This window comes from Thalia democratica, chromosome 2 (genome assembly GCF_965202585.1).
Source record: "Thalia democratica chromosome 2, ktThaDemo2.hap1.1, whole genome shotgun sequence".
In the NCBI taxonomy this organism is placed as follows: Eukaryota; Metazoa; Chordata; class Thaliacea; order Salpida; family Salpidae; genus Thalia; species Thalia democratica.
Genome location: NC_139166.1, coordinates 37115542 through 37138769, shown reverse-complemented (window position 1 = coordinate 37138769; position 23228 = coordinate 37115542). Strand labels below are relative to the sequence as shown.

At 25.7% G+C, this 23228-nt stretch overlaps 1 protein-coding gene across 1 annotated transcript; it reads right to left on the bottom strand.

The window, feature by feature from the left end:
- Positions 1–1986: 1986 nt before the first annotated feature.
- LOC145829395 (protein DDI1 homolog 1-like) lies at positions 1987–22831 on the bottom strand. Its single transcript, XM_082937173.1, has 6 exons — positions 22513–22831; positions 19817–20010; positions 16477–16685; positions 10005–10245; positions 7822–7999; positions 1987–2482 (listed from the first exon to the last, which is right to left on the bottom strand). The coding sequence occupies exons 1-6, from the start codon at positions 22807–22809 to the stop codon at positions 2246–2248; spliced, it is 1356 nt and encodes a 451-aa protein (XP_082793299.1). The 5' UTR covers positions 22810–22831; the 3' UTR covers positions 1987–2245.
- Between the last annotated feature and the right edge of the window lie 397 nt (positions 22832–23228).

Sequence of the window (23228 nt, the reverse complement as noted above, 5' to 3'; positions counted from 1 at the left end):
TAATAGATTCTAATTCTATTAAGCATCTCAGGTTGTTAATTTGTTTATCGTTAAATGACTAACTGCTAGTTTTTGTACATTTGTAAGCTTTTCTGTATTGTTTTCTTTGTTAAATCTGTTTTAATCAGATACATTAAGTCAATTTAGACTCCAACTTCGAATTAAGGATTACAAACCTAGGTACGATTATCACTTCAATATTAATTAACTTGTTTTTTAAAAAAGGTAAATTATACAAATATTTAAGTAGACTTAAATACTTTTTTATTAACGTATTTGCAAAACTTCAAACATAAATATAGAATATTTTTGATTTTCTATTGTCGGAAGGAATTTTGTTGTATTAAAATACCACTTGCAACTTAATAAAAATATATTTTTCGTGCTCAAAAGTTTTATAAAACTTTAAGTTTTTCGAACCAATGTGATTCTTTATCAAAAGTTATTTTTGGATTTATTATCGTAAATAGTTTTCTTACTCTAGCTTACCGAGTGTAAACATAAATAACTTATAAAACTAGAGTTGGAATCTCGCCCAAAGTTTAATGTAATCATTAAATGACATCTTCTATGTGCAGCAAAAACTATGACTAAAACTGCGATCCGCAAAGATTTTTGTTTATAAAATTTAGCCTGTGACTAAAGAACTCCTTTTTATAGGTATTATAGACTAAAAAAATAAAATAATTAATTAATAAGTTAAAACAGTAATAAACAGGACTCACATTGAAATTAGTTACAAAGAAATATAAATATAATAATAAACACAATTAGTAATTAGTTGCAATTGATAAGGTTTTACATAGACTCTTGAAAACTTAAGCTCAAAGTTTTTAACTTAGCTTTATGACGTAATTATCTTGTTGTTTACAACAATTTTGCGCTTTCTTCTCAATTGAAAATGTCATGATAAATTATTAAGAACTGTAAAGGGTTATAAATTATATTCCTGCTTACTAATTATTTAGAAAAAATTTGTATTTAAATTGGTTTTCACAGTAGAAAACACATTAGTAAAGGACAAAATGGTGTGGTATTCTTAAGAGGAAATGGGGTGATGCTCATACTAGACTTAGGTTTTCATAGTAAATATTGGCAGTAACAGATTTAAGAAAGAGTGATTAACACATTTACTAACTTTATAAGTGTATTTTTTACTTATTTTATTTAGATTTACATTTTTTTAATCGAAATTTTATGTTGTATTTCTACACGCTTTTTTTATTTATGTTTCAATCATTGGGTATGTAAGTGTTAGTTGAACTGTTCATTTTTTAGTTAAATAAATAAACCGTAAAATGTCTGTTTTTGTAATTGGGTTTGATATATAACTTGAAAGTTAAAAATCTATTTTCTGGCTCCTTGAGTTTTAATTTACTAAAGTTAAATATAGAATAAATTATTATAAACTGTAATACTTTTGTACCATTACTTATAGTTTTTTTTTAATTTCAAAGTAAATAAAAATTGCACTTTGAACACATCGTTTTTTGGTTAAAAAGTGCGTACTATACCGGCAACTTATTTCTAGGAAGTGCCTAATTAGATGGCAAGTTATTTTGATTTATTTTAATCCTTTCGCCTATTAATTACTAAGCAGAAACTTAACTAAAATTTAAATTTTACCATGCATTTAACCTTAATATTAATATTCGATTTGTTTTGTTTATTTTCTTAGTTTTGTATACATACTATTTTACATGACAGTCAAACTTATCTTTATGAATTTTATATAAGTACTGACGTGGTCTTTGACCGAAACTTAGTTTACTAATTAAAGTCTTGAAAGATTATACCTTTTTTTTTTTGAGTAATTTACAATAACAATTTTTTCTTCCATATACTTATGTCAAACTTTTTTTTGAAACTGATATTTTTTCGATCTTTTTTTTGAAACTGAAGAAAATATAGACTACAAAACTGAAAACAGTTTCTTTACATAAACATATGATAAATAACAAATGTTTTTTATTTTATTTTTTATTTACAGTATGTAATTGCACTTTTTAATTAGCAAAAAAAAAACAACATTTAACAAAACTAACCAAGTATTTTAGTAAACTAACTTTAATATCAAATTTAAAATAAAAAATCAGCAAACGTGTCAATAAATTACGTAACGTACGCGTATACCTGTGTATATTCTTAATCTAAAAACTGAGTTACTCACGCTTGTGATTTTATGGAAACTTGTGAAGCTTTTTTTTTTAATACACAAGGGAATGATTTTTTGAAGACAACAAAGCTAATTACAACTACTCGATTTGTTAATGAGCGAAGCGATAGCATTTTGTACGTTTCCTCCACACTCTTTTAATTCATTAATAGCATTTGAACGAGAAAAACCCATGTCAGTTATTTGCTTTAACTTATTTTCATCAATATTTTCATTAAAATCTGAACTCGACGACTGATCACCAACGTCCATGGGAGTTTCTGTTTTCATTTTTTTGGACTTAGGCGGAGGTTGTTCAAAAGAATTCTACAAGTAATTAAAATTATTTATACAACTAAAAGATCAAGCTATAACCTTGTTATAAATAACTTAAATAAGACTAAACTTGTTATTTTCAGTAACACTTCTTGAATTTAAAAAGTTTTTTTATTCATGTTTTATGTACAGAAGTTTAATAAATGACTTACAAGTTGCTAGATCACAACATAGTTGGTCTAACTATGTAAATTAAAAATTACGCTTAATAATTGAATGAAACAGTACTATTTAGTCGTTTTCGTTCAACAATGAAAAGTGAAAATTAAGTAATAATATTAGATATTCCTTTTTTATATACCACTTGCAACTTATTATTAATAGATTAATCATTTTGTTTTATATATTATTTCACTAAGCTTTTCAAAACTGTACTAATTCCATTTTCCAGTAAATAGTAAAAATCAGTTAAAAAAATATTTGGTTAGTAAACAGTTTAAAAATAACTTTAAATTATGACGTATGAATAAATTTAAATAAATACAACTTTAGTGATTAAGCAAGTAAAACTAAAGTTAATATATGTTTATTAATAAATTGTTAACAATTTTGCTTTTCCATTTAATGCTGTTTGCGTATTTAACTTAGGTCGCTCTTCCTCAATCAATATTGATTCCAGGTTGTAGAGTTCGCTTTGTTTACATCGTTTCAAAACTTTAAAGTTTTGAACTATGTCAGAGTTTTGACAGGGTGTGCAATTAAAAAGATGTTCAAATATTGCGCTGTTTTTATCTGCTCCGCAGTGGTCTGTAATTCGTCGGAAGATTTGCTTTGATGTTTCTTCAATGTAGGAAATGCTCTGGTCTGCAGAGCAGGTTTATTTATAAATAACATTTGCGTCAAATGCTTCCGAGCATTTACTTTTGTTGCTGAAGTAGTGAGAAACTTTTTTGCTGGTGTAGGCCGGTTTAATAACAATGTTGTGTTTTTGAAATATGGATGCTATTCGTTTTTGAAATCTTATTGAACAACTAACTACCTACGTAAACTGTTGTGAAATAAGAGCAGTTTTCGGTTTCTGTTTTTTTTAAATTTTTTGTGTTAATATTTTCATTATGTTTAAATGTTTAGTTGTCGATTTTGTGAACTTAAAGGAGTTTGTTGATTTTGGACTCTATAAGGTTTTTTGGATACTGGTTCTTAAGAAACAAGTTTTTAATTTTTGTAAGTTCTTCTTTGAAAGCGGTAAAATTTGAGCATATATTTAGCTCTCTGTTTAGATAATAAAAGTTTATTAAACCGTATTTCTAAGATTTTGGACAAATACTAGTGCTTTGCATTATTAGACCTTTGTCTGTGGTTTTTCTGTACCAATTGTGTGTTGGTTTGATACTTGATTTAATTCAGTGTAGAGAAACGGTAATTTTTTGTCAACAAATCTTTCTAAAGTGAATTCTAAGTTTGGGTGTAGAGCATTTATTTCGTAACAGAAGTTTGTTATTTCAGTTTTGTTTTGGGTGACTAAGAATATATCATCTACGTATCTTGTGTAGAATAGAGGTTTTGTTTTTGAATTTTTTTTTTAGTTGGTAGTTTTCTTTTGATGCTACAAACCGATTGGCTAGGTTTGGGGCCGATGGGCTACACATTGCAACACCGTCTATTAGTTTGTAGACGTTTTCCACATAAAGAAAATACGTTAGGAGCACAACTGTAACACTTTTTTAAATATATTTTTTTGTAATTTTATTTTCATTGGAAATGGGCTTTATATTTGTGTCATTAATTGTTGTTAATATGTCTTCATTTACTTCTTTTAGCGGAACGTAAGTATATAATCTTTTTATTTTTAAACTAGCAAAAGCGTTTCAACGTTTATATATTAAATTTATTTATTATATATTTTATAAATATAAAACATTCAAACGCTTTTGCTAGTTTAGACATCAAAAAGCCTATATACTCACGTTATTGAAGACATATTTAGAACAACTTATGACACAAACATCAAATCAATTTTCAAAGAAACTTAAATAACAAAAAATATATTTAGAAAAACTTTACAGTTGTGCTCCCAAAGTATTTCCTTTATGGTGTAAAAGTCTACAAACAAACAGACGGTGTTACATTGGGTAGCCCATTGGCCCCATTCCTAGCCAATTGGTTTGTAGCATCAAAAAAAAACTGCCAATTACAAACAAATTAAAAAACCGGTAGGACTTTTTATGGGTAGTATTTTATGAGCACTATTTTATGGGTAGAATTGCTGCAATCAATTCTGCCCATAATTTGATGTGACGTCATAAAAATTATGGGTAGTATTTAGATGTTGCTGCAACTAAATAAAAAATAAAATACTGTCTAGGCCTTATATAGATATTATGGATAGTTTTTGTAGTCTTAAATTTATAAACAAACAAATAAAAAATATTTTAAATACACATAAACCAATAGTTTGATTTATTTTAACATTTATTTAAATTATATTTTTTAAACTGACAGAAGTAGTGGCTAGACTTATTAAAAGATTATGGATAGCTTTTTTATGTAATATTTAATAAAGAAAAAAAAAACTTGAACACATTTAAACTAATTGTTTGATTTATATGTAAATTTATGTAATTTATATTTTTTATTTTGACAGAAGTAATGGCTTGGCATATTATAAGTATTTTTGACACTTTTTTATTTAAGATTTTATAAACAAAATTAAAAAAAAAAACTTGAACACACATAAACCAGTTGTTTGATTTATAGTTGTATATATGTAATTTATATTTAGTAAACTTATAGAAGTAGTGGTTTGGCCTTAAGTGTACTATTTTATGGGCACTATAATTTGTAGAATTGCTTCAATCAATTATGCCCATAATTTGTTCTAGCCAGTACTTCTGTTAGTTTACAAAATATAATTTAACTAAATGTACAAATAAATCAAACTATTGGCTTATGTCTACTTGAGTTATTTTTTTTTTGTTTGTTTATAAATTTAAAACTATCCATAATATTTATATAAGGCCTAGACAGTATTTTATTTTTCATTTAGTTACAGCAATTTAATTGCAGCAACATCTAAATACTACCCATAATTTAAATGACATCACATCAAAATATGGGCATAATTGATTGAAGCAATTCTACACATAAAATAGTGCCCATAAAATAGTACACTTAAGGCCAAACCACTACTTCTTTAAGTTTACTAAATATAAATTACATATATACAACTATAAATCAAACAATTGGTATATGTGTACAAAATTTTAACTTTTTTATGTTGTTTATAAAATCATAAACAAAAAAAATATTCAAAATACCTATAGTATTCTAAGTCATTACTTCTGTTAGTATAAAAAATAAAAATTACATAAATTTACATATAAATCAAACAAATAGTTTAAGTGTAAACAAGTTTTTTTTCTTTATTAAACATTACATAATAAACTATCCATAATCTTTCAATAATTCTAGCCACTACTTCTGTCAGTTTACAAAGTATAATTTAAATAATTGTACAAATAAATCAAACTATTGGTTTATGTGTATTCAAGTTATTTTTATTTGTATGTTTATAAATTTTAAAATAAAAAACAATCTATAATATTTATATCAGGCCTAGACAGTTTTTTTTTTTCATTTAATTGCAGCAACATCTAAATACTACCCATAATTTTAATGACATTACATCAAATTATGGGCAGAATTAATTGCAGCAATTCTACCCATAAAACAGTGCCCATAAAATACTACCCATAAAAATAACTACCCTTGAAAAACAAAACCTCTATTCTACTCAAGATACGTAGATGATACATTCGTAGTCACACACAACTGAATTAACAAACTTCTATCACGAAATAAATACTCTACACCCAAACTTAGAATTCGTTTTAGAAAGATTTGTTGACAAAAAACTACCATTTCTCTACACTGAATTAAATCAAGTATCAAACCAACTACACACAAATGTGTACAGAAAAGCAACAGACACAGGTCAAATAATGCAATACTTTAGTATTTGTCCAAAATCTTGGAAACTCGGTTTAATAATTTTTTTTCTAAACAGAGAGCTAAATATATGCTCAAATTTTACAGCTTTCAAAGAAGAACTTACAAAAATTAAAAACTTATTTCTTAAGAATCAGTATCCAAAAAAACCTTATAGAGTCCAAAATCAACAAACTCCTTTAAGTTCACAAAATCGACAACTAAACATTTAAACATAATGAAAATATCAATACAAAAAATTAAAAGAAAACAGAAACCGAAAACTGCTCTTATTTCACAACAGTTTACGTAGGTAGTTAGTTGTTCAATAAGATTTCAAAAACGAATAGCATCCATATTTCAAAAACACAACATTGTTATTAAACCGGCCTACACCAGCAAAAAAGTTTCTCACTACTTCAGCAACAAAAGTAAATGCTCGGAAGCATTTGACGCAAATGTTATTTATAAATAAACCTGCTCTGCAGACCAGAGCATTTCCTACATTGAAGAAACATCAAAGCAAATCTTCCGACGAATTACAGACCACTGCGGAGCAGATAAAAACAGCGCAATATTTGAACATCTTTTTAATTGCACACCCTGTCAAAACTCTGACATAGTTCAAAACTTTAAAGTTTTGAAACGATGTAAACAAAGCGAACTCTACAACCTGGAATCAATATTGATTGAGGAAGAGCGACCTAAGTTAAATACGCAAACAGCATTAAATGGAAAAGCAAAATTGTTAACAATTTATTAATAAACATATATTAACTTTAGTTTTACTTGCTTAATCACTAAAGTTGTATTTATTTAAATTTATTCATACGTCATATTTTAAAGTTATTTTTAAACTGTTTACTAACCAAAATTTTTTTCAAATTCATTTAACATTTGAAAATGGAACTAGTATAGTTTTGAAAACCTTTGTGAAATTAAATATAAAACAAAATGAGTAATCTGTTAACAAAACGTTGCAAATGGTATATACAAATACGTTTAAAAACCTTCCTACAAGAGTAAATATTTCTTTACTTTAGTTTTAATAGTTTTTACTTGGACATTTTTAAGTATTATAGAAAAACTAAAATATTGTGAATAATTAAAAAGCATCTATGAACTTAAAATCTTTTCTCATAAAATTATTTATAAATATTTTTTTATTTATTAAAGATTCAACTTTAGTAAAAAAAAATCTTTTTTAAATTACTTGCGCTCCATACATCTTAACATTAAGAAAAATCTAAACTAAATAAATATGTATTTTCACAACAATTGTACAACTAAACAAATAGAAACTAAAAACTAAAATATATCACATTTTCTATGCAAAAAACTAAGATTATGAGAATTTTGATTAATCAATTAAAAATAACGAAACACATATTAGAAACACGTACAATGTTTTCAGCTGATGAAACGCCGGATGAAGTATTTTGATTCTCCGATTCAAAATCTTTATTATTAAATTTTTGACTGTTTGGAATATCAGCTTCACCAAGAAAATAAGTATCAGTCGTTCCTTGTGGGGTTGAAATTGACAAGCAATTTTGTTGTAAATTGATAATACATTGGTGCCTAAAATATTTTATAGTTTTAGACATAAAACCTTTTTTATTGAAACCTTGTCTAGCAGAGGATGTAATGTGAACAAAATTATATCTATGCATGTATGCTTTACTTTTACTAGACTAAAGTCATGAGTTCTTTTGTTATCCTGGAGACTATAAGAAAAACAGTCTAATCAATATTTAAAAGATCTTAATTATATTAACTACCTTGACAGATAAAAAAAAATTCACATAGTTTTAAAATATAAAGATATAGTATTTAATATGAAACTACATGTAATAGAAAATACTTTATTATATTGGGTTAAAAATTATTATTGCAATTAAAGTTCTCTAAAACTGCAGAAAAATATTAATACTTGTATAATTTCAATTTGTTCCGGCAGATTTTTCCAAATGTTGAAGGGAACATTTCCTGATAGTTTTCTAGCTCAAAAAAAAACAGTAAATATAATTTTATTGAAGTTTTAAGTTTCAAAGAAAACTGGCAATGAAAAAGTTCATTCAAATTCTTACATTGTTGAAAAAACTTGCAACAATTACTACAGTGGTTATTAACTTATCCAGACATGTTGGGCAATACATTCATATTCTTAAAAATATATAATCTAATCAACTATCAAAAAAACTTTAAAAGCTAAATAAAAAACTTTAAGTCATGTTTCAAATAATATTATTTAAAATTAAAAAATTACTGACTTACTTTTAAATGCATATCTGCTTTGTCTCATTCTGAAGAGATTTATTAAACACGCGAAAACGGTATAAAATTCACCGCAAGAGAGGTCAAGCGTGTTAATGTAGAGTTAGTTGGCGTTAATTTGTAGGTGTAGGCGTATGTGCTTAGTTTTCGAGCACTACTTTTAATTATGTTTGAGACGAATTTTTGAGTCATTTACTAAGCATTATTGGGCATTGATTTATATTTTTGATAACGTCACTAATTTTAGCGAGCCACTTAGTTTCTTTTCGAAGATCGTAGATTGTTACATTGTACAAAAATATTGAGTGTTAATTCATATTTGTTTACTAACTAGAATTAAACCTAGTTAAGCTTAAGTTAAATCTCTAGCACTTATTTGTAGGCTAGATTAAATTAGACCTCTTGTAGAGTACATTTAATTGTAACATTCTCTCATTAACACGATTTGTAGCACAATCACTTTTATATCAATATGAGTGCTAGCAGCAAGAAATCCATACCTTTGTCAGCATATGACCGCTCGAGGTTAGTTACTGAACACGCAACGCGTGCTCAAGACGCTGAAAAGGTTTTGGATGCTAGTAACCACATACCAACAAGTAACCCTGAGCCGACTAACATATCAGACAAACACAAACCAGGTAAATTGTTGGTATCAAGAGCTGAGGGTTATATTTTACATACATAGGTTTTTGATAACTAAACTAGTTTTGTATAAAGTTTTTACGTCATAATAGTATGAACTAAATTGGAGATTTTATAAAATCACTTAAAATTTTCTTACAGTATGAAAACCTAAATAATTGTATCGCACAAAAATGCTTATGTTTAGTATTAATTTTCTTTGAAATTTCTTTTTGACTGAAACTATCCGGATAAGTGAATATTGTACTATAAGCTTTCATTTAAGAGCTAATGTTTTTTTAATAAAAATGTTAGAGCAACCCCTTATATCCGTAATTTACAGTTTATAAGCAACATTTTTTCTTTATTTTTTTTAATCTTACTTTCAGCAATTTTTAAATTACTCAAATAAAACTTATAGTAAATTTGAATTTTATAATCAAAAATACCTAAAATAAAATGTTATTGAAATCCCGAAAATAAAAAATAATATAATAAGCCTTCCAGTGAGTACTACCTTATAATAAATTATCATTATACTGTAATAAAATCCTATAAATAAAAAAAAAATGGATTTTTTCATTTAGCAAAAAGTAACTTAACTTTATAACTATGAATATTATGGTATCAATGTAAAATTTTAAGTGCATATCTTCAATTTAAAAATAAAAAGTATGTAGCTAACCTCCGTAGCATATCGAGTCCAAGCAAAACGTCCATTGGTTGGTCAGGCATAACAGAAAAAGAAACAGGAAGAAATATATTTTCAATTTGTATTTGTGCCAAATGTACTTTACCAAGAATAGGTTGAGTGCCCACTCCTTTTGCAATGCCAGAGAAACGTTTGTCAACTAAACGCATAATGTTACACCTTTTAGCACAATCTGCACTCATTATTGTCATCTGGGCTCCAGAATCAACGAATGCTAAAACAAAAAAAAAGCAGACTAAATTTAAAGTTTTAATTTCTCTATAAACAGTAGGGTGTATCCGGTGCAAAACACTGAAGCTAAAAGTTGTAATGTTTTTCAGCGTGGCAAATCATATAGAAAAGTAGCACAAATAAAATAAACTTTTTCGCTTTTACCAAATTTAAACTAATTACATTTGAAAACTTCGTTTTATCGGTAGATTTATAAGGTTAATGGGGGTCTTTTTTTTACGAGTTAGATTTATTTTGTAGGATTTTATCGGGTCTGATTGTAATGAAGGTGTTTCCCCTAATATTTGCTGAGTTAGCAAAGTTTGTTAAAGTTTTTTTTTATTTTATACCCTTATTCTAACCAACTTTACACAAAAATATTAAAAATTAATTAAAAAATTTTTTTTTAATACTCAAAAATTAAAACGTCATTAAAAAAAACTTTTTCATTTTGCTGACTCAGCAAGTATTAGGGAAGACACCTCAACGTTTCAACAAGACTCGATTTTATCCAAGCTATAAGTTGCTATTTAGTTAATTTATATCAATTTTTTATTTGATCAATAGCAAAGTTGGAAAATTAATTTTTTTCTTAGGGAAGAAGTAAACTAAAACAGCAAAAAAGAGACTACGTGCTTTAAAAATAATTTTCACCTCAGATGATAAAGAAAATATATTATTGTTATGTAATGAATTCTGACCTTCTTGTGTGCAGCATATTTTATTTACTTAAATGTCGAAATACTGATTGAGTAACTACTTAGAGGTTTTAGACAAAAGGAGCATTAGTCGAATTGATAAACTCAACCACAAGGTAGTCAAGGAAATCTCAAAACCATCTTGCTTATTAGTTATGACAAATCAAGAAATTCCCCTTAGTGACTTTCTTAATTTAGATTCGGGTGTGCAATCATAAATCGAACTTCCTAAGAAAAAATCGCACACGTATGTTTTCAAAAAAAAGTATGTGTTTTTACCTGCTGAATTTCTTAAAAAGAAGTAATCAAGGTGGCCCATGGTTTTTGGCAAATTTTTTCCAGGTTTTCAAAATTTATTCCATGTGTTTAGAGGTACTTGTTTTTCGGTGTATTTGTAATCTAAAATTAAGTTTAAGGTAAAAAACTGTGTTAAATAGTATAACAACATCGAAAAAATACTGTACAGCTACTATAAATGTATTTTTTAATAAAAAAATTTGATGATGACAAAGAAAAATTCTAGATTTTTTGTGTCATATCGAAAAAAATTGGTTAAAATTACAGGTTTTTCAGTGATTTTCGTTCAAAACTCCAGGTTTTTTCTTTTTTAATTTCTCAAATTCCAGGTTTTTTAGTCTAAATTATCAAATTCCAGGTTTTTTGGCCACCCTGCTAATATCAATTCAGCTCAATTATCAGCAATTGTTTATGTGATTAGGATACTATAAATGTTATAGATATTAGTTGTGGATATAAAATTCTGTTAATTTAAGTTAAGCACGTATTCAAAAACTCTTAAACAATATACAGGGTTGCCACTCGTTTTTTCAAAAAAAATTCTAGGCTTTCCAAATTTCTTCTAGGTTTTTAAAAGTACACATTTTTGGGTCTATCTTTCGTTTGAAGTTAAGTTTAAGGTAAGAAACTGTGTTAAATAGTATAAAAATATAGAAAAGATACTGTAAAGCTACTTCAAATATGTTTTTTAATAAAAAACATTTTTGATGATGACCAAATTTTTTTATTTATATGATATATTTTTTGAGTAAAATCCAAATTTTACTACTGAACATGTGAAAATTGTTAAATTTAAGGTTTTTCCAGTTTTTTTTCAAAACTTCTCAAATTCCAGGTTTTCCAGGTTAAGTGGCAACCCTGAATATAACTAAAGCAGTTTCTTCCAATATCAATGGCCTGCTCAAAAAAAAAAGACCTTCTAGTGTATTAGGTCAACAAATTAACCAAATATTGGATGGCACTTAAAAGAAAAACGCTTGTCAGTTTCTGCCTCAAGAAATAAAACATAAATTTCTATGAGTTTCTTTATGAGGAAACATTTTGTAGATATTTACGATAAAAAAGTTCGTAAAGAGACGATTAACTTTCTTTAAAAATTGAACTTTGTAAACAGCATTCATGACATGGTTTTTGACACACAAGCTGCAATACAAGCTTTACAGGTGCTTGTGTAAAATTCTAAAAGTGTCTTGGTAATCAAATATTTTGGCTAGCTTGTAGGCATCATGTATTACAGCATCATGTATTTACTAAATAAAGTTTTCTGTTCTCTGGCCATATCAAAATAACTAATGAGATAGAAGTCCTCGTAAGTTTTAAGAAGCATTGGAATAAAGAATTTGTTAATAATGATAATACTTTTGAAATTTGTCAAAAACATTTTTAATTTTTAAAGCTCATGGTACGATCAGAAACTGTGTAGAAAACTAAAGAGTTTAAAATCAACATGTTGTATTCTAATTTCTATTTAAGTTTTATGTGGTCCAGTATACCCAGGGTTCGTGCGCGAATTTTTTATATTTAGCCTGACTGAAACCAATTTAGCCTGACATTTTTTTAAAGTAAGGAAAATCCCTTTTAGAAGTCATTTTAGATATTGGGGGGTTTTGATTAGTACTATTGTAGTCTCCGACTTCAACCAGCTTTATCTCAAAAATACTTTGAGCTTTAAAAATATGCAAAAAGCAACTCATAGCTTAGTTACAACTCAATAAAATAAGACTAAATTGTGAATAAGGTGATTGACCCCCCTATGCCCTTAACATAACTAATTCAGTAATAAGTTTTAAAATAAGTGTTATATCTAATCTATTACTAGTGTAAAAATTTAATATATGTTACTAAACACAACTGTTCAATTTAATTAAGCACTAAGTAAAAACATTACAACCAGAAGATTTATAACAAAACGACGTGCATTGTCGTGTTTTATTAAAATTTAAAATGAAACGCTTACACGATTATTTAAATATGTAAAAAATGTTTATTATAGTATTTTGACTAATACTTAAAATTGATACATAATTATAAATCCTCAACTCTAAATAAATACAGTGATTATTGATGTCGTATTAGATTTAAAAAGCTTACAAATAAAAAAAAAATTTAATATTTTGTTCTTGTAAAGAAAAATGAATTGTACCTTAAATTTGTACTCCAACAAAACTTAGTACTTATATCTTTAAGCTAAGTTTTAGTTTTGTGAATATGTCTAATAACTTTAAACAAACAGTAAAATATATGAATAAACTGCTAAGAGTTTTAATCTAAAAAGTATTTGGTATAAAGCCTTTTAATTAGAAATTAAAACAGTTCAACCAACTAAACTCTGAAAAACATAGCTGATGTAAACAAATTCAAACAAACAGCTAAGTTGTTGACCTAAATTGTAATGTTAAACTATTTTTTTTTTTCATAATAATGACGTATATAATCTACTCAAAACAAAATAATGAAGATTCTTAAAAAACTTTTAGAAATTCAACAAAAAGTTTTAAGCATTTATTTTTACAAATACTGACTGATTTTGTCTTTAATAACTAAATATTTATTTAGAAAAACAAATTTTACAGTAATCTTCCTTTATTGTACCAACACATGTTTCTGTGTGTTAACGAATCAACATACTTCAACTGGGTTGTTAATGGAAAGAAAAACTCCCAAAAAACTTTTCCATTAACAACCCAGTTAAAGTGTGTTGATTCGTTAACACACAGAAACACATGTTGGTACAATAAAGGAAGATTACTGTACAATTTGTTTTTATTTATATTCCAGTGAAGTTATTTCACTAGGATCTTTTGTTAGCAAACCATTAAACCTATATTTTTGAACAGTTAAATACTTATTTAGAAATAAATTCACATCTCAATTTGATCTTAAAAACATTTCTCGATTTTTTTTAATCAAAAATTTTCAAACATTTGAACTGAGAAAAACTGAGATTCTCAAATTTTTAAATAAAAAAACTGATTTATCCTGACGTTTTTTAACTTTTTTCAAAAAAAAAAACAGATTTAGCCTGACGCGCACGAACCCTGTATTATACGCGCTCAGCTTTTGTTATTTTGGTGACTGTTACTCAGCATTTTTTAATTTTAAAGCTTTTTAATTTTTATAACATGTGATACATACTGAAACTATGTTCAAAATTTTATAAACAACAACCAACGTCTTCGTACGCAAAACTTCGCAACTTTAGACTGATATTTCAAAACTTAGACCGGTTTTAACTGACAATTTTCCTAACCTTTGTTGGTTGGCAACCCAGTTGAGCTTATAATCAGATGAAATATATAATAATCTTTTAGGTTATTGCTAACTGCGTAGCCTTATTAGTAGAACTTTTAATCTATTTTTATTTATCAATATTTATTTAGATATAGCCCCAAAACTATTTCAAAAATTTTAGTTTTCGAAACTTATATTATTTTTAAATTACTAATAACATATTCATTTTTATTTTCATATTGCTAGCTCACGGGTTCTTAATTTTTAACTTGAATAACAGCAACAGTGACAAAATTACTTTATAATTTTCACCTCTCACTGATAAATATGGGGACGTGTCAAATATTCACGAAGACACTTTTAAATGAAGGGTAATTTTTAAACAAGAGAAAAAAAATAAATGATCAAATTAAAATGAAACAAAATTATTAATAAAAATATAATAAACCAATAAAACTCCCACCAAGGGTAAGGATTAAGGGTAACTGTGAGAAAAAAAACAAATAACAATAAGAAAAAGAAAAAACAAACAATTATTAAAAAGAAAAAAATACGGACCAAGGGTATAAAATAGTTAGGTGTAACAATGATAGTAAAAATAATATATATAAACAAAATAAACAAGTAAAGTTTTAAGAAAACAAATTTACCGACCAAGGTAAGGGTTAGGGGTAAGAGTGACTGTAAAATAAAATAAAAAGTAAATTAATAAAAAGTCAAATAGATAAATAAAAATTTTAACTCTTACAAAAGTGTCCATTAGTGCATATTTGACAACTACCCGATAAATATACTAACCATTTTGCAAAAAATCCTTCAATGCTTTAGTTGAAAATCATATCTACCCAAAAAAAAAGTCTATTTTAGGAGTTCGAAAAGTTTAAAGAAATTGTAGTGACAAATAACTGACAAATTGTTTACAAAAAATAAATGATAAATTTCACAATTTAATAATTCACCTAAAAAAACATATTCTCAAATTTGTTTTTAGAAATTCAGAAAATTTCGAGCATTTGAAATGATAAAAATTGACATTTTGCCAACACTGCATGGATTTTACTTAAATTAAGGCTACAAAAACCAAATTCTTCTTCAAAAATGAGTCCAAAAGTTAATTATTTATTTTTTTAAGTTATTCTCGATTTTTCAAGCATTTAAACTGAAAAAAACTGAGATTTTGCTAAACTTTCCAAAAAAAAAACTGATTTAGTCTGACTTTTATGAATCAAGACCTTAATTTTTATTTTTAAAGTAATTTATTTTTATGGGGCTCAATACACTCACAAAAATTAAAAACTTTTTAATTTCAAAATATCTGAAACATTCTGAAATTATGTGTGAAATTTTATAGTTGGCAATTAACATTTATAAGTTTCATGGGTTCTTAAAACCCAAAAGAATAAATAAGTTTTTAAAACATATTGTAAAAATTAATTTAAGTCAATACTAAAAAAACTTGTCTATTTTTTTTCTCTAATTTCATAAAAACTTAAGATCTTAGTAGATTTTTATAATGTCTAACTTTAAAAATATACTATATGTTTATATTTTACATCATAAACTTAAAAAAATTTTTTTGTTAACACCTAAATATACTAAAATTGTTAAAGAGTCTAGTAACAGTATCTTTTTTTATTTATCTCTTAGCAGTTTTAAACTAAGCATAAATTCATACTCAAACTACGAAAACAGAGCATTTCTAATATAAACACTGGAAAAAAGCTCGTTTTTTTTTTGCAAAACATAGTACGTTGCTGCAGATTTGCTACGTTCTTGCTGTATAGTGAAATATTTGCATTTTTTAACTAAGTTTATTTGACCTTTAACTACTAAACAAAGAATTTAAACCCTGGATAACAATATGAACATAGTTAGTATTAAGTTTCTTAAAATCTAGCTGAAAAAAAGTACAAAAAAGAATATTAATAAAACTGGTATAATTTTATTTTTAAAGTTGTAATTTTAATAAGGTAGTCATAATGTTTACAATCTATAAGAAAATATTAAACCTTTTACATGGTGCCCATTAACTCTAACATTAATCCACAACATTACAACTTGGGCAAAACTTTCTGGAGCATTTTCAAGTGCCAAATGCATATTTTCTTCAATATTTCTTTTTTCAATTTCTTCTGCTATTTTTCTTTGAACTTCAGCGTCCATTGGATCAGCATTCATCATTTGAATTCTTTGCATATCTTCTTTAGCTTTAGCTTGCCTGTTTCAATAATAGTTGTATAGTAAACAACTTATTAATATAAAAAACATTATTTTAAACTTATAATATATTTAGCACTTATCTTTAATAAAATGTGATTAAAAATGTTGGTACATACTTACAAAATTTATTTATTAGTATGGTATATTTAGGGTAATAACTTTAAAAACTAGCTTTTGGAATTGTTGTGAACTATACTTTTTAAAAAAGATAGAAAATAACTGCTTGCTTCTATTTCCTTTTTTATTTACATAACCTTTAATAAATAACTTTCAAGTAATAGTTTATTTTTCAATTATTAAATAATTTCATGAAAACTTAACCTTATTAACTGACTTAATTAATTAATATAGTTTAATAGTATCTATTTTAACCTCTTGAAATCAAGGTTAAGTAGTTTATTTTTAAATATTACTTTGAGGAAACTATAAAAAATCAACAGAAAGCTTAAAAATATTATGTAAAGATTAAGCTTACTTAAATAGGTGTGATAGCAGATGTGTCAAACATATTAATATTAAATCAATCAAGATAAGGAAATTTAGGAATATAATAAACAATCATATGCTAAACTGCAATTTTTTGCTGAAGTACAGCTCCTAAGACTACAATAAAGTTATACAAAAAAAAACCTAATGATCACAGACAGCTAATAAAAATAGTGATAAAAAGTTATGTTGCTCATGATTTAAATATTGCACTGATCTCTTGATTATCTTTTATTTATATTCTGTGAGAACTTAAAAATCACCTAAGCAGATCTGACTTAATGAATACTAAAATCCACTAAGAGTTACTGTAACCGTGTTTAATTTGGCATAAGGTTTGATCATACCATTTAGATCATTAGTGCGATCAAAGAAAACATTGGTGAATGTCTATCTGGTTAAACAAAATGATCGAAATGGTATGATCAAACCTTTATGTTAACTTGAGCTTGTCTCAGCACACGTAAGTCCAAGCTTTGGTCTGATAGACTTTCCCTGATATTTTCTTTAATTTTGTGTCTTCAGATTATTTATTGCCAGTCAAATTAACTGATTACACTTTCAAAATCCGTTATCAAAATAATTGTGATGATTACAAAAATTGTGAATTATGTGCGATGTGCATAGAAAGTTATACAATTTTTTAATGAATTTTGTTATTAATATTTAAGCTGTGTGATGTCATTAAGAACTTCTTTTGCATTTTGCTTATAAAATTTAGTTTACTTAGTTCCATAATTACAATTATCATTTTGATTTATACTTAAAACATGTTATTAGTTGTTTCAATAGTTACTAGGTTTCACGGCTTAGCACATCAGCTTATATGTCTAATATTTTTAAAGTTTTAACTTCCATAATGTAATTTATTACAATTATATTTTTATATAGCATTTAGTGTATTATGTATATACATACTTTAAGTTTATTGTGTTTATATAATTATTATTAAACTTCTCATTCTTGTTAACAATTAAATTATTTATTTTCTCTTAAATTGAAATCTACTTTAATCTTATTCAAAACTAATTATAAGTTTTAAACAGAACGAATCAAATAATCATTTTACAGACTTCTTTTGAGAGTTGAGAAATTTTCAAGCATTTGTCAAAGTTGCCACTCTTTGTAGTAAAAAAGTCAGCCTGAGTGATCAGAATCTAGTCTAATTTTATCAAAATAGCCTGAGTTTATTAGAAAACTTTAAGAAAAAAAAAAATTATATATTTAAATTATGTAATCAAGCTTGAAACATCATTTTTAGAACAAAATGGTTTAATTTATAGATAAAAAACACAACTTTTAAGGAAAAAAGTATTTCAAAGTCATAAAAACTAACCTGAGATTTAAGTAAAAATGTTTAAACAACCTGAGTCAGCCGGAGATTTTCAAAGTTCAAAGCCTAAGTTAGACTAAGTTGATCTATAATTTATTTGTAATTTAAGACTTAAACGAGTGTGTGGCAATTCTGACTTGTACTAATAAAATCTGACATTTAGTATCCTAATTCAGATTAAGACGTTTAAGCAACAGTAACTTGGAAAGACTAATTGTAGTGTCTGCTAACATAACATAAACACTCCATAGAAAAAAATAGTTGATTGGTGTCCCCTTTTACTTAAACATTTTTTTTAGTAATTATTAGTAATACTTTTATTGAATTTGTTGACCATATTATAATCCACAACTTTTATAAATTAGCCACTTTAATTAAATTATTTCCCTTTCAAAACCCAACAAAACTGATTAAAGTTAATAATTTAACAAAATATATCAAGCTTTACAGGGTTGCCACTCGTTTTTACAAACATTTTACCAAGTTTTCCAAATTTCTTCCAGGTTTTTAAAAGTATACATTTTGGGTCTATTTTTAGTAAAAAGTTAAGTTTAAGGTTAGAAACTAATTTAAAAAGTAAAAAAAAAAACATTGAAAAGATACTGCAAAGCTACTTCAAATATGTTTTTTAATAAAAAAATTTTTTGATGATGACAAATTTTTTTTATTTATATGATAGATTTTTTCAGTCAAATCGAAGTTTTACTACTGAACATGTGAAAATTATTAATATTCCAGGACTTTTTAGCCTGAATTGTCAAATTACAGGTTTTTCCAGGAATCCAGGTAAAGTGGCAACCCTGAGCTTTAAGTTATTTTGGTTGCATATTTACTTTTTAATGTTTTTTTTTGTGTTAGTATTTTTGATTTTACTAGGTTTATAGTTTTTGCCTTTATTGTTAGTCATGTACCATTGTTAAATTAAACTTTTATTTTTATAGCTTTAATGTAGTTTTAGGAGCTGTACTCAACAGTGTGACTGTAATATAATTAAACTAAAAAATTACTATTGTACAAATAAGGTCATATAAGAAAAATTTAAAGCAATTAAAAGATTTATTTGTAATAAACAGTTGACTAATTATTGCTATTATTATAGCATAAGTAGCTATAGGAAACGCCAATCTTTTTCAAACATGCGACATAAATATTAAAAGTAGTAAAACTTATAGTAGCAATAAACTCTCAGAAATTATATCAATAAAGTACTAGGATAGTTGTCAAAAAACAATACTCCAAAGTTCTATCTAAAACAAATTAAATTATAATAGCTATGAAGGAATAAATAAGTAAAATAAAAAGAAAAAAACTTTATTTTTTCTAGCTGTGCAGCAAACTGAGCCATATCATCACTTAAAAGGGCACTAGCAAGGTCAGGATTACGTTCTTTGAGTAAAGCTAATGCAGTAGGATCAGATTTCAATTGTTTCGCAACCGCATGCGCGTTAGACATAGGGTCTACTGATGCAGATTCTTGCCTTTTTACTCTTGTAGCTTTAGGAACCTGAAAAAAATTATACATTAAGTCTTAAGTTTGCAAAATTGCTACAAACTTTTAAATAATTATGGAAGTATCACTACGGCTTGATATTATATAGCTATAAATCATGCTAAAAACTTATTGTTTTTTAATCTGTTTCAAATCAAATTACAAACAACGTTTTTTTAATAAAAAATCATAAAACAACTCCTACATGTCAACATTAAAAAAATATAAAAAGTTTTAATATATTTTTAATCAAGTAATCTTTTTTTTACTATATTTATATAGACTCGTTGAATTGTAGGTCATTTTATCATTATTTATATTAGATATGTGAGTTAATATTTATACTTGTTGTTTGAGATTTGTCTTTTTTAATAAAATATTTAAATATAATGATTTTTTCATTAACTTAGTATTACATTACATATTTAGGGTTGCCAAAGATTTTTTGATTTTTTTCGTTGTTTTCTAAATTTTTTCCAAGTTTTTGAATGTTTTTTTATGTCCTTAAAAGTATAAAACTTAATTTAATATAAATAACTGATATAAATAGTATAAAATATTGAAAAGATCTATAATAATACTTAAAATGCATTTTACAAAAAATAAAACTATAAATGATACCAAAAAAACTATTGTTTATTATAGACTATTCGTATCAAAACAGAATTTCATTACTTAACATGTAAAAATTGTTTAATATCAAGTTGCCAATCTTTGAGTCAAAAAAAACTGCCTTGAGTGACTAAAAACTGCCCTGAGTCATCCTGAGTTTTTTAATCCTTAAAAAGGAAATTTTTGCCTCTGTTGCAACTTACTTATATCTCATGTTCATTTTACTTCTTAATAATTTAAAGGATGAATAAATGAGTATGCTTCTATATTAGATATTCACTAAACTTATGAGAAATACTGTTTTTGAAAATCAGACAACAATAGTCTGTAGTTTTTTTTTTTACTGAAAAGAAGTATTTATAAGTTATAACAAACAACTTTGTTTTTAAATTAATGACGTATAAAACAATACAATTTTACTAAACTATATAAGTAACTAAAATTAAAAATTATATTAGGACATTTTTATGCATAAAAAAACTTTTATATCTCTAAACTTTTTATGTTTTATATAAACTCAATCCATGATAACTATTGTTTTTTTATATAAAACAATAACTAAAATTTTATTTCTAGAAATAGTGGAGAACTAGCTGCAAAGGCATTTCTAAATCAACAAAACCATGTTCTTTAACAAAATTGATTATATAAAATAACATAATATTGAAACTGGATCAACTAAATCTCATTCTAGATCTAGAAAAATTATACCCTGAGATTAAAAAAAAATCTTTTAACTATCCAGATTTTTTTTAAAACAAAACTGCCCGAGGTCATCCTAAGTTAAAAAAAAAATTCAGAATATCTTGAGTAACAATAACATTTTCTAGAATTTCAAAAAAAAAACTGTAATTTCCCTGGGTACCTTGAGTGTGTGGCAACCCTGTAACATAATCAAAATTTTAGAGTTTTCCCATTTTTTTTCTTATTTTAGTCTTTTATAGGTTTCCGTGTCTTTTGGCAACCCTGCATCATTAACTCATTTACTTATTCTCCAACTGTGTTTTCTTAAAACTTGTAACCATTTAGAATTTTTTTAAAACAATTTCTAATTAAATAAAAATTTAAAAATTGTATCAACTCTTAAAAGAGAGTTCATTTTTTTATAACTTTAAGAAGTTTAGTAAAAATACTAATATTTTTAATTTCTTAAATGTTTTGTTACAAGCTTAAGGGCATAGGGGGGTGGTAAATCAATTTTTTCACAGTTTTATCTTTTTTATTAAGTTTTAAGTAAGCTACAAGACGCTTTTAACAGATTTTAAAAATTCAAAATAATTCTGAGATATAGCAGATCAAAGTTGGAGGCTATATTAGGTTACTTATGGGAGGCACAAACTAAAATATCAAAAATAGACTATTTCACTAAAAATCTATCTTCTCCTACATTTTTCTAGATAAATACCTCAAACTTTTAGGAAATTTTCCTTGCAATATTTTAAAATCTGTCATATGGAAATTTTTTAAAGTTGAAAAAAAAATATTATTTAAAAAATAAACAAAATCAAAAGTTTTTTTGTTAGTTTTTTAAATAATATTTTTATTTTTTAATTTTTTTCAAATTTTGTTATGACAGAATTTTCTAAGTATTGCAAGGAACATTTCCTGAAAGTTTGAGGTAGTTATCTCAAAAAACGTGGGATAAGATAGACTTTTAGTGATTGCTAGTTATTTGTTGTTTTACTTTACGCCTCCCATAAGGAACCTATTATAGTCTCTAATTTTAACCAGCTATATCTCAAAAATTATTATGAGTTTAAAAAATCTGTAAAAAGCAGCTTGTAGCTTAGTTAAAACTTATTAAAATAAGACTAATTTGTAAAAAGGTGTTTTAAGATTAAACCAATATAAGTATCAAAAAATAACAACAGCACAGCATTTTAAACAAAGGTACCAACTTAATACCTTAATTTTTGAAAAATCAATCATGGGAGCTGTATTAGTAGAATTAGATGAAGTTGCCTGAACAGTTTGCTTTATTACTACGAGTATCAAAAAATCATTATCTACAATGTTTAATTCTTTTAACTGCTTTTCATCTCCTAGCAATTCATTTCCATCCTTAGAAATTTTTATGTTATTAGTTTCATTTGCTTTGATTTTAATACAACATTTTTCTTTCAACTGTTTAAGGGTTTCAGAAAAAGTGGTTTCTACTTGAAAAACCATATCTGAAGTAGAGTTGTAAACTGAAATTTTCATTATCACCAAGTTTTAGCAAATCAGATCTGTGAAAAATCAAAATTTTGTATAAACTAAAATAAAAACCAAATTTATAAATAAATTATACTTTTTTTGTTTTTAATCTTTAGTACAATAAAGATTGTTTTAAGAATATAACAATAAAAACAACTATTTCATTTGAAATATTATAATAATCTGCATAATATTTATTGCAAAGTATGATAAATCTTATTTGAATTTAAAAACTAAGTTTGATGTCATTTGTAATTTAAAGTTTATTAAATAATTTTTAGTCGACTACTGAATATAATCAATTTTTTGTAGACCAGTTAAAAATCATTTTAAAACCAACTACAGATCAAAATATGCATAACTTTAAGGCTTATAATTTTATTAAATTGAGTTCTAGTTCTTATATAAAATTCAGGGTTGCCACT